Here is a 12,390-nt window from a genome sequence, read left to right on the forward strand (position 1 = left end):
AGTTGTACTATTGGTATATTATAGCCCTTGGGTGCAATATTCTACTAAAACGCTACTAAATACAACATTATATTACAAATTAAATATTTATAAAGCAAACTGTTTATTTTTACTGAAATGGGAGACACTTCACAAAATAAACTACAACATACATTTTCGACAATAAGTTCTTTATTTATTGGTATTAAAATAATATATTTTCAAAAGTTTAAATTAACCATCATGATTATTATACATTAGTGTACAATTATTTTCAGAATATTTCCCGGCTTTTAGACCTTTACGAAATAATCATCATAGAATGAATAATTAATTTAAAAAATTTACTTTGAATATTTTCATAATTTCATAATTATTTCAACATAGTTGGAAGAGTTTTACTAATCATCATGATTATTGTACACTTGTGGTGTACAATAAATTTCAGATTATTTCCGGGCTAAGCCTTTAAGAAATAATTTTCATAAGATGAATGATTAATATATTCCAACTATTTTTATAAGCTTACTTCAATGAATTTAACATTATCGCTCAATACGGCATCTGACTCTACTGCCTGTTCTACAGTACCAACTATAAAAGCCTTTTGCTGCCCCCTTGTAACCTCTTCAAACTCTAGACAAAATTTAACTGCAGCTTCGGGAGAAATGCAAATTAGTAGGCCACCAGATGTTTCCACAGATCTGCCAGAACGGAACTTTGCACTCTGGCCAACTAGAGAACTGAATTGTAAAACATTCTTGATAAATGGCAATGTATGGATTTTGAACAACAGTTTCTCCTTTTGGAAATTAACAAGATTTTTTGCATGTCCTAATAAACCGAATCCTGTGATGTCGGTGGCACAGTGTGCTTGGTATTTGTGCATTAAAAGTGCAGCTGAAACGACAATATTTTAATTTTAAGAAAACTTCTAAAATAAAGCTTTTACCATTTTTGTTCAAATAGGTCATCGATTTTACTGCTATTTCAAATGTTTCCTTGATCTCATGATCACTGAATTCGGATCGCAGGGTTTGGTACCTCTCAGTCTGGTTAAGTTGCCAAAGGCTGGCATCCATGGCCATCTGGCCACCCAAGGGTTTTGTGAGTATCAAAACATCGCCTGGTCGTCCATTGGAAGGTCTATAAACCATTCGAAATAGATTTTTTAGTAAAAAACGGATAAAAAAACACTTTAAATGACTTTTAAATGGTCCAAGAACTTACAAAATGATTTCCTCCTTCCGACAGACGGAAGTGGCTATTCCGCCGACTATACACCACGGATTGATCTTAAGTTCCTTGAGCCTTAGAATAGTATTAGGAAACCCATTTGCTTTCAATGAGTTTTGAAATCCCTTCACAATAAGAGATATCACAACGTCTCTTTCTTTATCTGAGAAGCTTGTCGAGGTGCTAACAATCAGTTCCACTGCATCAAATTCTGTCACTCCCACCGCAAAAACATCGCTTAAAACATTAGCTATAGCAATACGACCCAATGTTTCGGGATCATTCACCATGGGGTAAAAAAAATCTACAGTCTGAACGAGTAAATAATCTTCATGCCGTTTTAGTGGTATTACTGCACAGTCCATTCCAGAGCCTACAATAAAAGTGAGTTTAATAATTAACTTTATTGAATCATTATTTTTTTTACCAATAAGGTATCCTTCATTGTTTGTATTTGCTATGTCTGTTCCCCTTAGGTACTTTTCAAGTACTTTTTGGGGGATTTTGCAACTTCATCCAGTGTGCGTTGTAAATTTGGTAAGCTGAAAATCGGGCATTAGCCCGTGCTTCTCCGGTTGGAACATCTTTAAAGACTTTGTTTTTCTAATCAGCTGAGTAAATAAGTTTTGGTCTATTGTCGTTAGTGGTGGTAAAATGCGAAAGTGGTTCTGAACTTATCGATGCTTTTAAACGATCACTACTTGGCCAGAAATGAATTTTAAAAATATTTTTAAAAACGTTTTAATTTTTATAAAGTTTAAATTCAAAATTAGTTTAAAATAAAACAAGCGACCCTAATTTTAGTTTAAAAGCTATACACGACTGTATTTAAAAATGTATTTGATACTGAAAGGGTGTATCTATAAATTACATCTATAATTTATGCAAGTAATTTTTTAATTTCGTCTTTTTCCGCTGCCTCGAGGTAACTTTGGCCATCTGGAGTAGAACCGTTTTTGCTTGCGCCCTGTAACAAATTGATTAATTTGTAAAAAAAAAAATTGTTTCTAATTGGCGGAATATTTTGCAACCTTTTTAAGAAGATATTCCACACAGCTTGTATGTCCTTCCCAAATAGCAGCCAAAATCGGAGTGATTCCGTGTTTGTCCTTCCTCTGCATTAAAAATTAAAATTATGTATTAAATGATAAAAATATTTTAGATTAGTAATCTGCAATGGAATCGGCCGGCTTTTGCTTATAAGTATGACTAAACAGGTGTATGTATGTAATTGAAAGGTAGGAGAACTGGAAAATATTCATGCACACATATAAGTGGCTGACTTTCATTCGAGTTCTGTTTTTAGTTGAAGAGCTTACATCGACGTCGGCTCCTAAACTTATAAGGAGCTCCAGCACATTAAGTTGTCCAAAATCTGCCGCATAATGTATGGGGAATCTTCCTTTAATCTCCTCGTTCACCTTTTGTGCCTGTGTACGGATATATTAAGTTAATGAAACGCAATTTTTATATTGTTAAACATACATCGTTTTGGAAGGCAGATTGTACGGCATCGAACTCCCCGTTTTTAATGGTCCAAATAATGTTTTCGTTGGTAATTTCACCCATTTTTATTTTTCGTTTGGCTTAAATTTGTCGAGTGCAGATACTGCCCCTAGAGATGGAAGTCGGTATGCCACTTGTCCAGATGCGATGAATCTATCCATATTTTAAATACATGGTATATTTTTGGTATTTTATTTAACAGTTACATTTTAATTAATTCTTAAATAAATTTTCTTTTTTTTTTTAATGAACTAAGTAAGAACCAACATTTTTCATTTTTGAACAAATAACATATAAAATGTGTCAATAAGTTGTATCGTTTATTCGGGATTCAATTTACTCAATAACGGATAAACAAGAAAATCTACAAACACATATTTAATTCTTTCGTTTATAAATTATCACCTTTCTTATCAGTATGGGAATATTGAGCAAACAACAGGTTATAAGATGGAAAATTACAACATTGCATGTCCGTTCTTTTCCAATGCGATCCTTTTGAGTACTCTACTTCCAACTCTTTCATAGTTTCATAAGCCAAGGAGCACTTAAACCAAAGAAAAAGTTTTAGCTTCATTAAATTAATCAGAAAATAAGAAAAAAATACGCATACCTTATTTGCAAATATTGTTACAATAAATTTCCCTGGTTTGAACGTATTGATAACTTGATTAATAAGCTTTCTGTAGTTACTCAAAGCCACGTTCGTTTCGAAGCTGACATATGAAAACTGATTCTCAGGGGTAATATGAATTGTCATGTACTCGCCCTATATTTGAGAATAAAATTGTATTAATTTTTTATGTAACTAGTTCATTATTACCTTTTCATTAATCCCATTCATAGAGTATCCACAAGGATCGAAAAGAAAGTCGTCAATATGCATACTTGGCAATATCGTGTCTATTCCAGATTTCTAAGGCAGAGAAAGTACTAATTATGAACATTAAATGCATGAGTCTTCTCACCAATGTGGCTTCATGGGCGCTGGCAAACTTTTCCTTATGAAAGATCCCCATCTTCTCTGGATGTAAGTCCTGCATTAGTATTTCAATAGTCTGGTCTGGATCAGAATCAGAATCAGCGACTTTCCCATCAGTTATTTGTTCGGGAGAAATTTTAATATCAGCCCGACTAAATGTGTAAAGATACCAGCATTCCAAGTTCATTGAACCTAAACAATAAGATCTTCCGTTGGGAAAGATTGAATCCAAATAAGTGACTTCTTCTGTGAAACCTTGATGTGGAGTTATCTGAAAATATTTTTACTTTAAACAATCATTTATTAAAATAGTTTTTTAATTACCTGAGCTTCTGGTCTTGTAAAATTTTTACGGGAATAAAATAAATCAGCTACTATGGTAAATCCATTAGTAGCAGCTAATTTCAACAATAAGCTTAGGCATTTTAAAGGAGTCGTCGTTCCGCATGTTTTTAAAATCCATCTTCGTTTTGAAACAAACATACTGCTCTCACTGAAAAAAAAAACAGTTTCTTGAATCAGTTTTTTAAATTTAGATAAAGCTTACCTCAACACAAAGGCATCAATAACATCATTTTTGGAAGTACTGATAATTTCACAGTTTACATGGCTCAGCACGTTTTCCCAGTCAGCCCTGAAACATTTAAGAAATAAGATTACTCGGGTGAACCCTACAAAGTATATTAAAGATAAGAATCGAAAAATTTATTGAATCCGGTTAGTAAACACTATCTGTAATTATAATTGGAAAGGTCATGGGCTGTTGCTGAACTTCAAAGCAAAGATTAGGAAATAAAAAACGTGTAAACTTCGGGTGACATGTAGCAACCTAAAGAATAACTGACTAATAATAAATAACTAATATATATAAATCTTTTTGTGGTTTTTTATGGTCGTACACGTGAAATTACTATTATTGTGGTTTTACATTGATCTTGGGGGAAATTCATCTCCCCGTGTTTTTCTTTTCCGCTTGCCAGTGCAAATAAATTACGATGTGTCATACGGTTTCGACATTACCTGCTTATATTCCGTAGGTCATTCTCACTATTGGAACTTTCCTCAAACCAAATTTCAAGGAGTTTTTCAACCCCTTCGAAAAAATGTTCGCCGTTCCCCAGCATGGTTAAAAACAGATGAAATTGATAACAAGCGTTTGGTGATGTGATGTAAAGTGAACGATAACACTATCGGACGTAATTTCCTATCGATTGTCCATAATATCAATACAGCTGAGAAAATACTGAAATTACACTGAAAGAAATTTACGCAGCTTCCGCCCAGTATAAGACAGAGACAGTGTCTTATACTTCTTCATATATTGAAACAAGATTTAAAGAAAACCCACGATTTACATTTTACATTAACCAGTTTATTGTGATTGTTAAAAATTGTATAGAGTATTTTATTTGAAAAAATAAATGAGTAATATTTTTGTATCTTATTCTAATATGAAGTCCTTATTTTATTTAGACGATTTATGTAGATTCGAAAACAGCATTAAGTTTTTAGTTTCTTATAATTGTATATAATTTAAATATTTCCTTGAAAAGTTTGCATTGCGTGATTATTGCTTTTTGCATAGTTTTACTATTAAAATGTTTGTGGAGATTATTATATTATCACATGATTTTCGTATAGGCAAGAGATTTAAAACATTTATTTTTTAGCTTTAGAAGTTGTTCAATTGCGTAGAAAGCTGAAAAATCATTGTTAAAACTGAACGTTCAATTTCAATAGAAGTAATTTGTGTTATTAAAAAATTAAAAATACTGTAAAATGGTTTTAATAAATATAAATATAATAAATTTTATTTTTAATTTAATTGCATTAAGTATTGATGTCCTTGCTTAAGGTCTATATTTAGTGTGATATTATTTAAAAGGTTTGACATACTGGTTCAATTTTATACCTCTTTTACACTAATAAGTATTTTGGTATTAGTTTTTAAAGATACAAATGAATAAAATTTAATTTTTAAAGAATGAAAATTTTATTTATATTCTACACTTATTGTAATCCTATACCTTTTGTTTTATTTCTTATGCGACCTCATAAATAAACAAAATGTTTGTTAAAGGTTTCTTTTCGAAAAGTGAGTAGGGGAAATATATTTGGCGTTTTATGTTAACTTTGCATTATTTTCACTGGAAACAAGGTTAAGCGGTGCAGAATGATCCGCACTCTCACAGGTATCATTAAACGCCGTTTTTTTCCGCCTCAATAATATATCTTTAAGTGCTGCTGCGGTCTCGGATTCATCCATTTCCTTTTTGAATTTCTAAAATTAAATAAAGATTGTATGGAATAATAGATGTTGTTAGTCATGCTTTTCTCTTAGCAGAAAGCACATTATATGAATTTATTCACTCACATTCAATGCAAGACCAGAAATATCAGGGGCTTCCCTAGACGTCAAGAAATCCAGTTTTGTTGGTTCAATTGAAGAACATGACATTTGCTTGTGTTCTGAAATTGTCAATAAATTATTGAGTCATATTTCTTATTAAATAGTATTATCCTTCTGCAGCATTTCTTTATTTACATATATATTTACAGATATTAAAAACTTTACAGATATAAAAACATTATTTTTACTATATTCATAAGCGAAGATAAATTATTTAGGATTAGCTTGTAAAATCTATATTGAAAGCCTTTTGTGTTATTTATATTATTATTTAAGATTCAAATTTAAACAACAGCAATGTGTTTATATTAAGGGTAAACATTAAGAGAAGAACATTCTTTTTCTTGTAGACTACTCTTTTTATACTATTGAATGAAAAACTTACTTTTTTTAGATCGCTCCAATTCTTTAGGACGCCTGCGTCTGGTGTGTATGGTATCGCGTCTCATTGAATGTGGCCGATTAACACCATGCAGCTTGAAATACAACCCACATGCATTGCAAACCATTTCTCCCCTGACACTCCGCCGCCAAATTGTAGTTGTAAGTGTGCCGCAATTGGAACATGACATATCTTTTTGAGCACCGGGTATGGCATTAAAAAGGTTGATGTTCTGCTAAAAATATACAAATCAGGATTTAAGTAATGGAAGTTACAATTAGTAATTGTCAGCAATATTCACCCTTTTATCCTTTTTATCATCTGGAGTTGCTTCTGAAGTGGTATAAGTATCAGTCACATTCTCATTAACTACATCGATGCAATCAGTTTTGGTAGGAAAACTTTGTTTTCTTCTACAAGGTTTTGATTTACTGGATTGAGCCTCTGATAGATCCTGAAAAAACATTAATTCATTAGTTAGATGCATAGCATTGTTAATTTTTAGAAAGTTAATTTTTACCTTTAATAGTGCTATGGGTTCTTCAGGTACTTTAGTAAATGATGCTGTTGGCGGAACCGAGAACACAAAACTCTGGCTCATCATGTTTCGTATTAATTCTGTAGCCTGGTTTTCTTCTTTACTTTTGGCTTAATTAAAAAATGTTCAGTTACAATTTATGTTTGTGTATTTATAAAATAGATAAACTTACCTGCTGAACGGGCCAATGCTTGCCAAAGTTGAGTTGTAGCTGCATCTGTTGCATGGTCCGAGCTCAGACTATCCGGGGTCTTTCTATCGTTGATGGTGGACCCTATGTCCATCTCCAGTTTGTGAGAGTCGGAGCTATCTCCGGAATCTAGCAGGGAACCGGTACTCGCCTTTGGCGCCTTTTGCTTATAATCGGATCCACCAACTTGGTTAATGGTAATACTGTAGTTTTTAAAATCCTCTTCACTTCTTAAGTGTGACTGACGATCAAGCATTGAAGGTTGGCAATAATTGTACAATGGGATCCGTTGGTTAGCGCAATCGTTCTTTTGTTTTTTAACGGACAGGTCGATTTCAACTCCGTCCTGAATTTCATTTTTGCTTAATGGACGTTTTGATTTTATCACAGAACTTTTAATACTTGTATCTACAGCTGCAGAAAAACACGGAGATTGAGGATTCGAGCACGGAGGTGAAATTACAATTTTTTTGCTTATATCCATTAGAACAGCAGCCGTTTCAAGTTGCTGCTGCATGTTTTCATATTTCTCGATATCCGGATCCTTTTGAAATTTCGAATCGTACTGGCTTTGTGAGGAACCAGGCATTGATACATTATGTGGTATTATCTTTTCAGTTTTTATATCGATTGATTTGAGAAAACTTGGATATAGGCTGTGCGCTGTTATATCTGGATTACTAATCTCATTCTTCCGATCCAAAGCAGATGTGATAGCGGTATCTTTTCTACTTTGTTCGTACTTAACTTTAGAAAATGTGCTTAGCTCCGTCAAAGCTTTTGCAGCAATAGCCTCTGATGGAGTCTTTAAAATTGTATCAAGCTTTTCTTCCAAATCATTTGCGTCCTGAAAAAAAATATACATATTTTAGTAAAATCTTTTTTTCCAATATTCTAAGCTCTTAAATTATTATTCTTGATAATTCTCGATAAAATGTATGCACAATTAATTGATAAATACTTACTAGTTTGTGAGTTTTTGATATATTTAAAAATTCTTTTAAAGCATTATGTGAATTGTGCGTCATAGTTCGAAATTTTTCAAAGGAATCCAGTTTGGATCTGCAGTCCCGACATATCACGTTGGGGAGTCCGTCGTTAGGCAAAGGCTGAAATAAATATAATTTTTAATAATTCTGCTTATGAAATATTACATATTGTGGTTCCATGTTGTTGTGCATATAACCGATAAGAAACCATTCCCAATTGGATGTTTTCAAATAATCAATATTGAACGGAAAATAAAATCTATAAGTTATTTAATTTAAAAATAGAACCGATTTTCTAAAAATCTATTTTGATTTCTTAGCCCCGATAACAGAAATGCCTCTTATGTTTACGCATGTAAATAATTCAGACACTCTGAAATAAGTAGATATTTTTGGTAAGTACTCTAGCCGAATGAAAGTGACGTTTATATTATAGCCTTTCGATTTTTGATTAGCTAGTATTAAGAAAATGAGAGTGACCTATCTCCCTATTTACCTGTCATAAAAATATAATCTGACGTTGATAAATTGACCCTAAAAACAATCAAAATTGCAGCGAAATAATTACGTTATCTATAGCGTAGATTAATGTAGGTCTCTGCGCTCACATTTCAGCCGTGTACATATGTATGTATGCACGTACAATGTACAATGTACACTTGTACATATCAATATTTACATTCACATGCTGGATATTGATGTACGAGGTGTGTGTGCGAGAGTATGTGTGTATGTGTGTGGGAGAATGCCTCAAAATGGTTCATTGGAAAAAAAAAATACCAACAACTGATACCGATTGTTAATAGGCCATGGGATAAACGCGGCCCAATCATTTCCTATTATTTTGACGTGTGGTGTCGTAATCACATAGATAACACATACACACACACCAGCTTGTACGCGAGCTTGTGTGTGTGCGTAATTAATGTAAATTCGTTTCTGTGCAAATGTGTTGGATGGAAATCTGCTTACCTTAATAGAGAGACAGTTGAATATCTGAAATGTAAGATGTGATGATGAATCATCCCTGCCGTGCTCTTGGCCGCAGTTATCTGTTCCACCGAACTGCTGGCTCTGGCTCTGGCTGTGGCTCTGGCTGTGGCTTATTTTTGTTTGATTGATAACCGATAGCTCCTCCCGCGGGAGTTCCGCGTTTGATTCCGATTCGGATTCCTCGCCAGCATTGCTGGCAGTGGTCTCATGCAGTTGCGACGACGTTGACTGACTTTTGAATACTGATCTTTCGGCGATAACCGAGTCCAATTGGCTTTTGCTGGCAAAAGACTTGGCGTATGGTTCACTGCCACTCGATATTGCGTCCACAGTGGAAGGCACACTTGGTGTGTAATGCGATTTGTGAAGGGATTGGCTTGGACCCGTTTCGTTATTGGTCAGCACCACTGATAGCGAGTTATCACCGACGCAGCTGCACACATTTGGGCTCAGGGCCCTGCAGAAACAGCTAGCTGGCCTCTCGGATTTACGGAATTCGGCCACCTTTGACTGCTGCTCGGCTTTGGATTGGGCACTTTTGTGCGACGAATCATTATAAATCTGTAGTTCTGCAACATCGCACTCGCTAACCAATGTGAGGCACAATCGACAAACTTGACGAAACTTATGTGGTACATTATACATAATTAGAAATTTATAGTTGCATGCACTTTGTAAAGAAACTTTCATATGCCTCTCTTCTTTAGAGATAAAAAAGATAACTTTAAAATAAATTATAAAATGAATGTAAACACTATTCCTCAATTTTTCATTGTCACAATCCACGTTCAGCTCACTAAAAATAATTCACTCCAGTGGTTCGTCACGGATTTTACGTTCATTTGAGCTAGTTACCCGTTCAAATTACCAAACGAGGGATCCGGCGACTTTCGCATTTAGGGAATGATTCATGTCATGCATTAATATTTGGTTGTTTAATATGCGATTTACACAAACAGGTGCAATAAACTGTGGAAATTTATCGAATCTTCATGGAAACAATGACCTTTATTCTCATTATAAATAAAATTATCAAAACAAAACAAAATACCAAAAATTACGATTGTTATCGATACATTGTTAGTTCACAATGGTTAAAAAAATATGCTACTCAGACGTTCTATATAAAAGAAACCGTATTAAAACTAAACTCTAGCAAAAAAAAAAATGTATTTAATTTTTTTTCTAATATAAATTGGTATTTATAATACAATGGGCTCTCCAATTCACCTATTAAATTATCTTACCCCAAATGGATTTTTTAATTTTAAATATGATTTATTATACCACATAAATAAAGACTATATTATCGGCTAATAAAAACCCTTTGGTCACTCCTAAGGTTTGATTTTAATTTTCAAATTTCTCGAAACAAAAGAACTTGGATTTGTCAAGAATGTGATCGCCGTTTATTTGAAGTGTACAATATCCATACAGAGGTAAATGTTTTTCAACATTATTTGACTATTAATATACATACAAACACTTCAATTGTTTTAGCTTAACATAACTTCATAACTTTTTTTCTTATCGACAAAAAGGTGTACAAGTACTATCTGGATTCTTCGGCAACGGCAACAGGCAAAACGTTTCCTAGACTACTCGCTGACTGCTTTATTGTAAGTAAGCTGGAATCTTTTGCCTTTGCCTCTTCTCCGGCGGGCTTACTGAAATACCATTCCTTTTTGTTGGCCAAGAAGAGCAACATCAAAACGGGCAGGTGCAACAGAGAAAATCTGAAAAGCTTTCGCGAACTTCCACTATCAGACTTTTCATGAAATTTGTACGCTGTAGAATAGAAACATTTTTATGTTAAACCATATATAAAACTGTTGCCAAATGATTTCTAATTACCGAGGTATGCAAAGTATGCGTTCAAGGGTAAAGTTTCCAATGCAAACCAATAGTTCGTGACGTCAAGGACTGGTGCCAATACCGATAAGCCTACAATGGCTACCGAATATCGCAAGGCAGTGCGCCGACAGAGACCTGGATTTGTTACGGCCATCATTCGATACCCGGCGCGAGAGTAATCTGGTCGGAGGTTCCACGAGAGTGCATTAAAGTGCGGGAACTGCCAGGCATACAGAATGCCCGCCAGTATCATCGCACCTGCGTCCAGAGTGCCGGCACATCCTGCCCAGCCCATCAGGGGCGGAATGGCTCCCACGACAGACCCCACCCAAGTGTTGACGATGCTGATTCGCTTCATTGGTGTGTAAATCGTTGTGTAGAGGAAGAGGTTTCCCGCTCCTAGCGCCGCCGTCAATCCATTTGTGCCAAAATATAACATGCTCAAGCCAGTTGTGGCTGATACAAGGGCGAAGGTGACAGCATGAAGAGGAGTCATTTGTCCAGTGACGAGCACTCTGTTCTTTGTCCTTGACATTTGGGAGTCAAAGGGAACTTCATGATACTGATTTATGGCGTTGGCCGCTGCTGAAACGAGACCGGTTCCCAATGTGCACATGGCAAAAGAGGTGGGATCGAAGGCAGCCGGGGCCATGGCATAGCCTCCCATTGTAGTGATGACCACAAGAGCTGAAATAATAATGGCAAAGCTGTCTTATATTGTTCTTTATCGCAGTTGAAAAAACACTCACAGGTTAGGCGAAACTTGGACAGCTTCTTGTACTGGCTTAATGTTTTTCCGGGCAAAACATATGGGCTTGGCACCCACGAAACCGGGGTTTCAGGCAAATGGGGGCTTTGTATGTTCCCAACGGGGACCGTTGGCTGTAACGGGCTGAGGTTTCTGCTGTCATCATGAGTTGAAATATTCGCTGCCGTGGAGTACTGAAAATGTCAATAGTTATAGTTTGTTAAGCGTTGCGTAATGATCGGAAAACTCACCCGGATGAGCACCAATTCGACAGGTGTTTTGAATTGGGTTGGCACCCTTCGCATCCCTTTGAATAATATCATTATTATTCACAGACACAACACGCCTTGTTTATTTCATCTTTCTAATGTGTATATTTTATATTTATAAATATTTTGGTTGTTTTTAAATCACATTATGCCTCAGTGTTGCCAAATCTCAAAAGGAAAAAAATACCAAATATATGATAAAATATCGTGTTAGAACGAGAACAATTATTAATATTTATAAATTTTTGTTTAACTAAATAAAAAACATTCTGAAATATTTAAGTTATCTTTATTTTTAATATTAACAAAAAATA

General features: G+C 34.6%; 5 protein-coding genes across 6 annotated transcripts; all 5 read right to left on the reverse strand.

The window, feature by feature from the left end:
• Positions 1 to 149: 149 nt before the first annotated feature.
• On the reverse strand, positions 150 to 1,878 carry Sps2 (Selenophosphate synthetase 2). The gene is made up of 4 exons (XM_017243779.3): positions 1,643 to 1,878; positions 1,210 to 1,588; positions 932 to 1,125; positions 150 to 879 (listed from the first exon to the last, which is right to left on the reverse strand). The coding sequence occupies exons 1-4, from the start codon at positions 1,797 to 1,799 to the stop codon at positions 497 to 499; spliced, it is 1,113 nt and encodes a 370-aa protein (XP_017099268.2). The 5' UTR covers positions 1,800 to 1,878; the 3' UTR covers positions 150 to 496.
• Positions 1,879 to 2,013: 135 nt separating this feature from the next.
• LOC108126981 (myotrophin) lies at positions 2,014 to 2,859 on the reverse strand. The gene is made up of 4 exons (XM_017243783.3): positions 2,701 to 2,859; positions 2,535 to 2,645; positions 2,247 to 2,330; positions 2,014 to 2,182 (listed from the first exon to the last, which is right to left on the reverse strand). Exons 1-4 carry the CDS (start codon positions 2,782 to 2,784, stop codon positions 2,096 to 2,098), a joined length of 366 nt encoding a protein of 121 aa, XP_017099272.1. The 5' UTR covers positions 2,785 to 2,859; the 3' UTR covers positions 2,014 to 2,095.
• Positions 2,860 to 3,022: 163 nt separating this feature from the next.
• Positions 3,023 to 4,880, reverse strand: SamDC (S-adenosylmethionine decarboxylase). Its single transcript, XM_017243780.3, has 7 exons — positions 4,724 to 4,880; positions 4,251 to 4,337; positions 4,028 to 4,196; positions 3,690 to 3,974; positions 3,545 to 3,637; positions 3,335 to 3,490; positions 3,023 to 3,268 (listed from the first exon to the last, which is right to left on the reverse strand). The coding sequence occupies exons 1-7, from the start codon at positions 4,825 to 4,827 to the stop codon at positions 3,113 to 3,115; spliced, it is 1,050 nt and encodes a 349-aa protein (XP_017099269.2). The 5' UTR covers positions 4,828 to 4,880; the 3' UTR covers positions 3,023 to 3,112.
• A 904-nt stretch (positions 4,881 to 5,784) lies between these two features.
• Positions 5,785 to 10,037, reverse strand: GATAd (GATA zinc finger-domain containing protein GATAd). Of its 2 annotated transcripts, none has more exons than XM_017243816.3 (8): positions 9,185 to 10,037; positions 8,189 to 8,332; positions 7,206 to 8,070; positions 7,016 to 7,143; positions 6,797 to 6,949; positions 6,499 to 6,727; positions 6,078 to 6,172; positions 5,785 to 5,984 (listed from the first exon to the last, which is right to left on the reverse strand). In XM_017243816.3, the coding sequence occupies exons 1-8, from the start codon at positions 9,893 to 9,895 to the stop codon at positions 5,826 to 5,828; spliced, it is 2,484 nt and encodes an 827-aa protein (XP_017099305.2). In that variant the 5' UTR covers positions 9,896 to 10,037; the 3' UTR covers positions 5,785 to 5,825. The 2 variants fall into 2 exon arrangements, with proteins under 2 accessions (XP_017099305.2, XP_017099304.2); XM_017243815.3 differs by having other exon boundaries at positions 6,499 to 6,730.
• Positions 10,038 to 10,591: 554 nt separating this feature from the next.
• Positions 10,592 to 12,246, reverse strand: Cox10 (Cytochrome c oxidase assembly factor 10). The gene is made up of 4 exons (XM_017243332.3): positions 12,059 to 12,246; positions 11,809 to 12,001; positions 11,060 to 11,746; positions 10,592 to 10,993 (listed from the first exon to the last, which is right to left on the reverse strand). Exons 1-4 carry the CDS (start codon positions 12,128 to 12,130, stop codon positions 10,758 to 10,760), a joined length of 1,188 nt encoding a protein of 395 aa, XP_017098821.1. The 5' UTR covers positions 12,131 to 12,246; the 3' UTR covers positions 10,592 to 10,757.
• Between the last annotated feature and the right edge of the window lie 144 nt (positions 12,247 to 12,390).

The sequence above is a fragment of the Drosophila bipectinata genome, chromosome 2L, assembly GCF_030179905.1.
Source record: "Drosophila bipectinata strain 14024-0381.07 chromosome 2L, DbipHiC1v2, whole genome shotgun sequence".
Taxonomy (NCBI): domain Eukaryota; kingdom Metazoa; phylum Arthropoda; class Insecta; order Diptera; family Drosophilidae; genus Drosophila; species Drosophila bipectinata.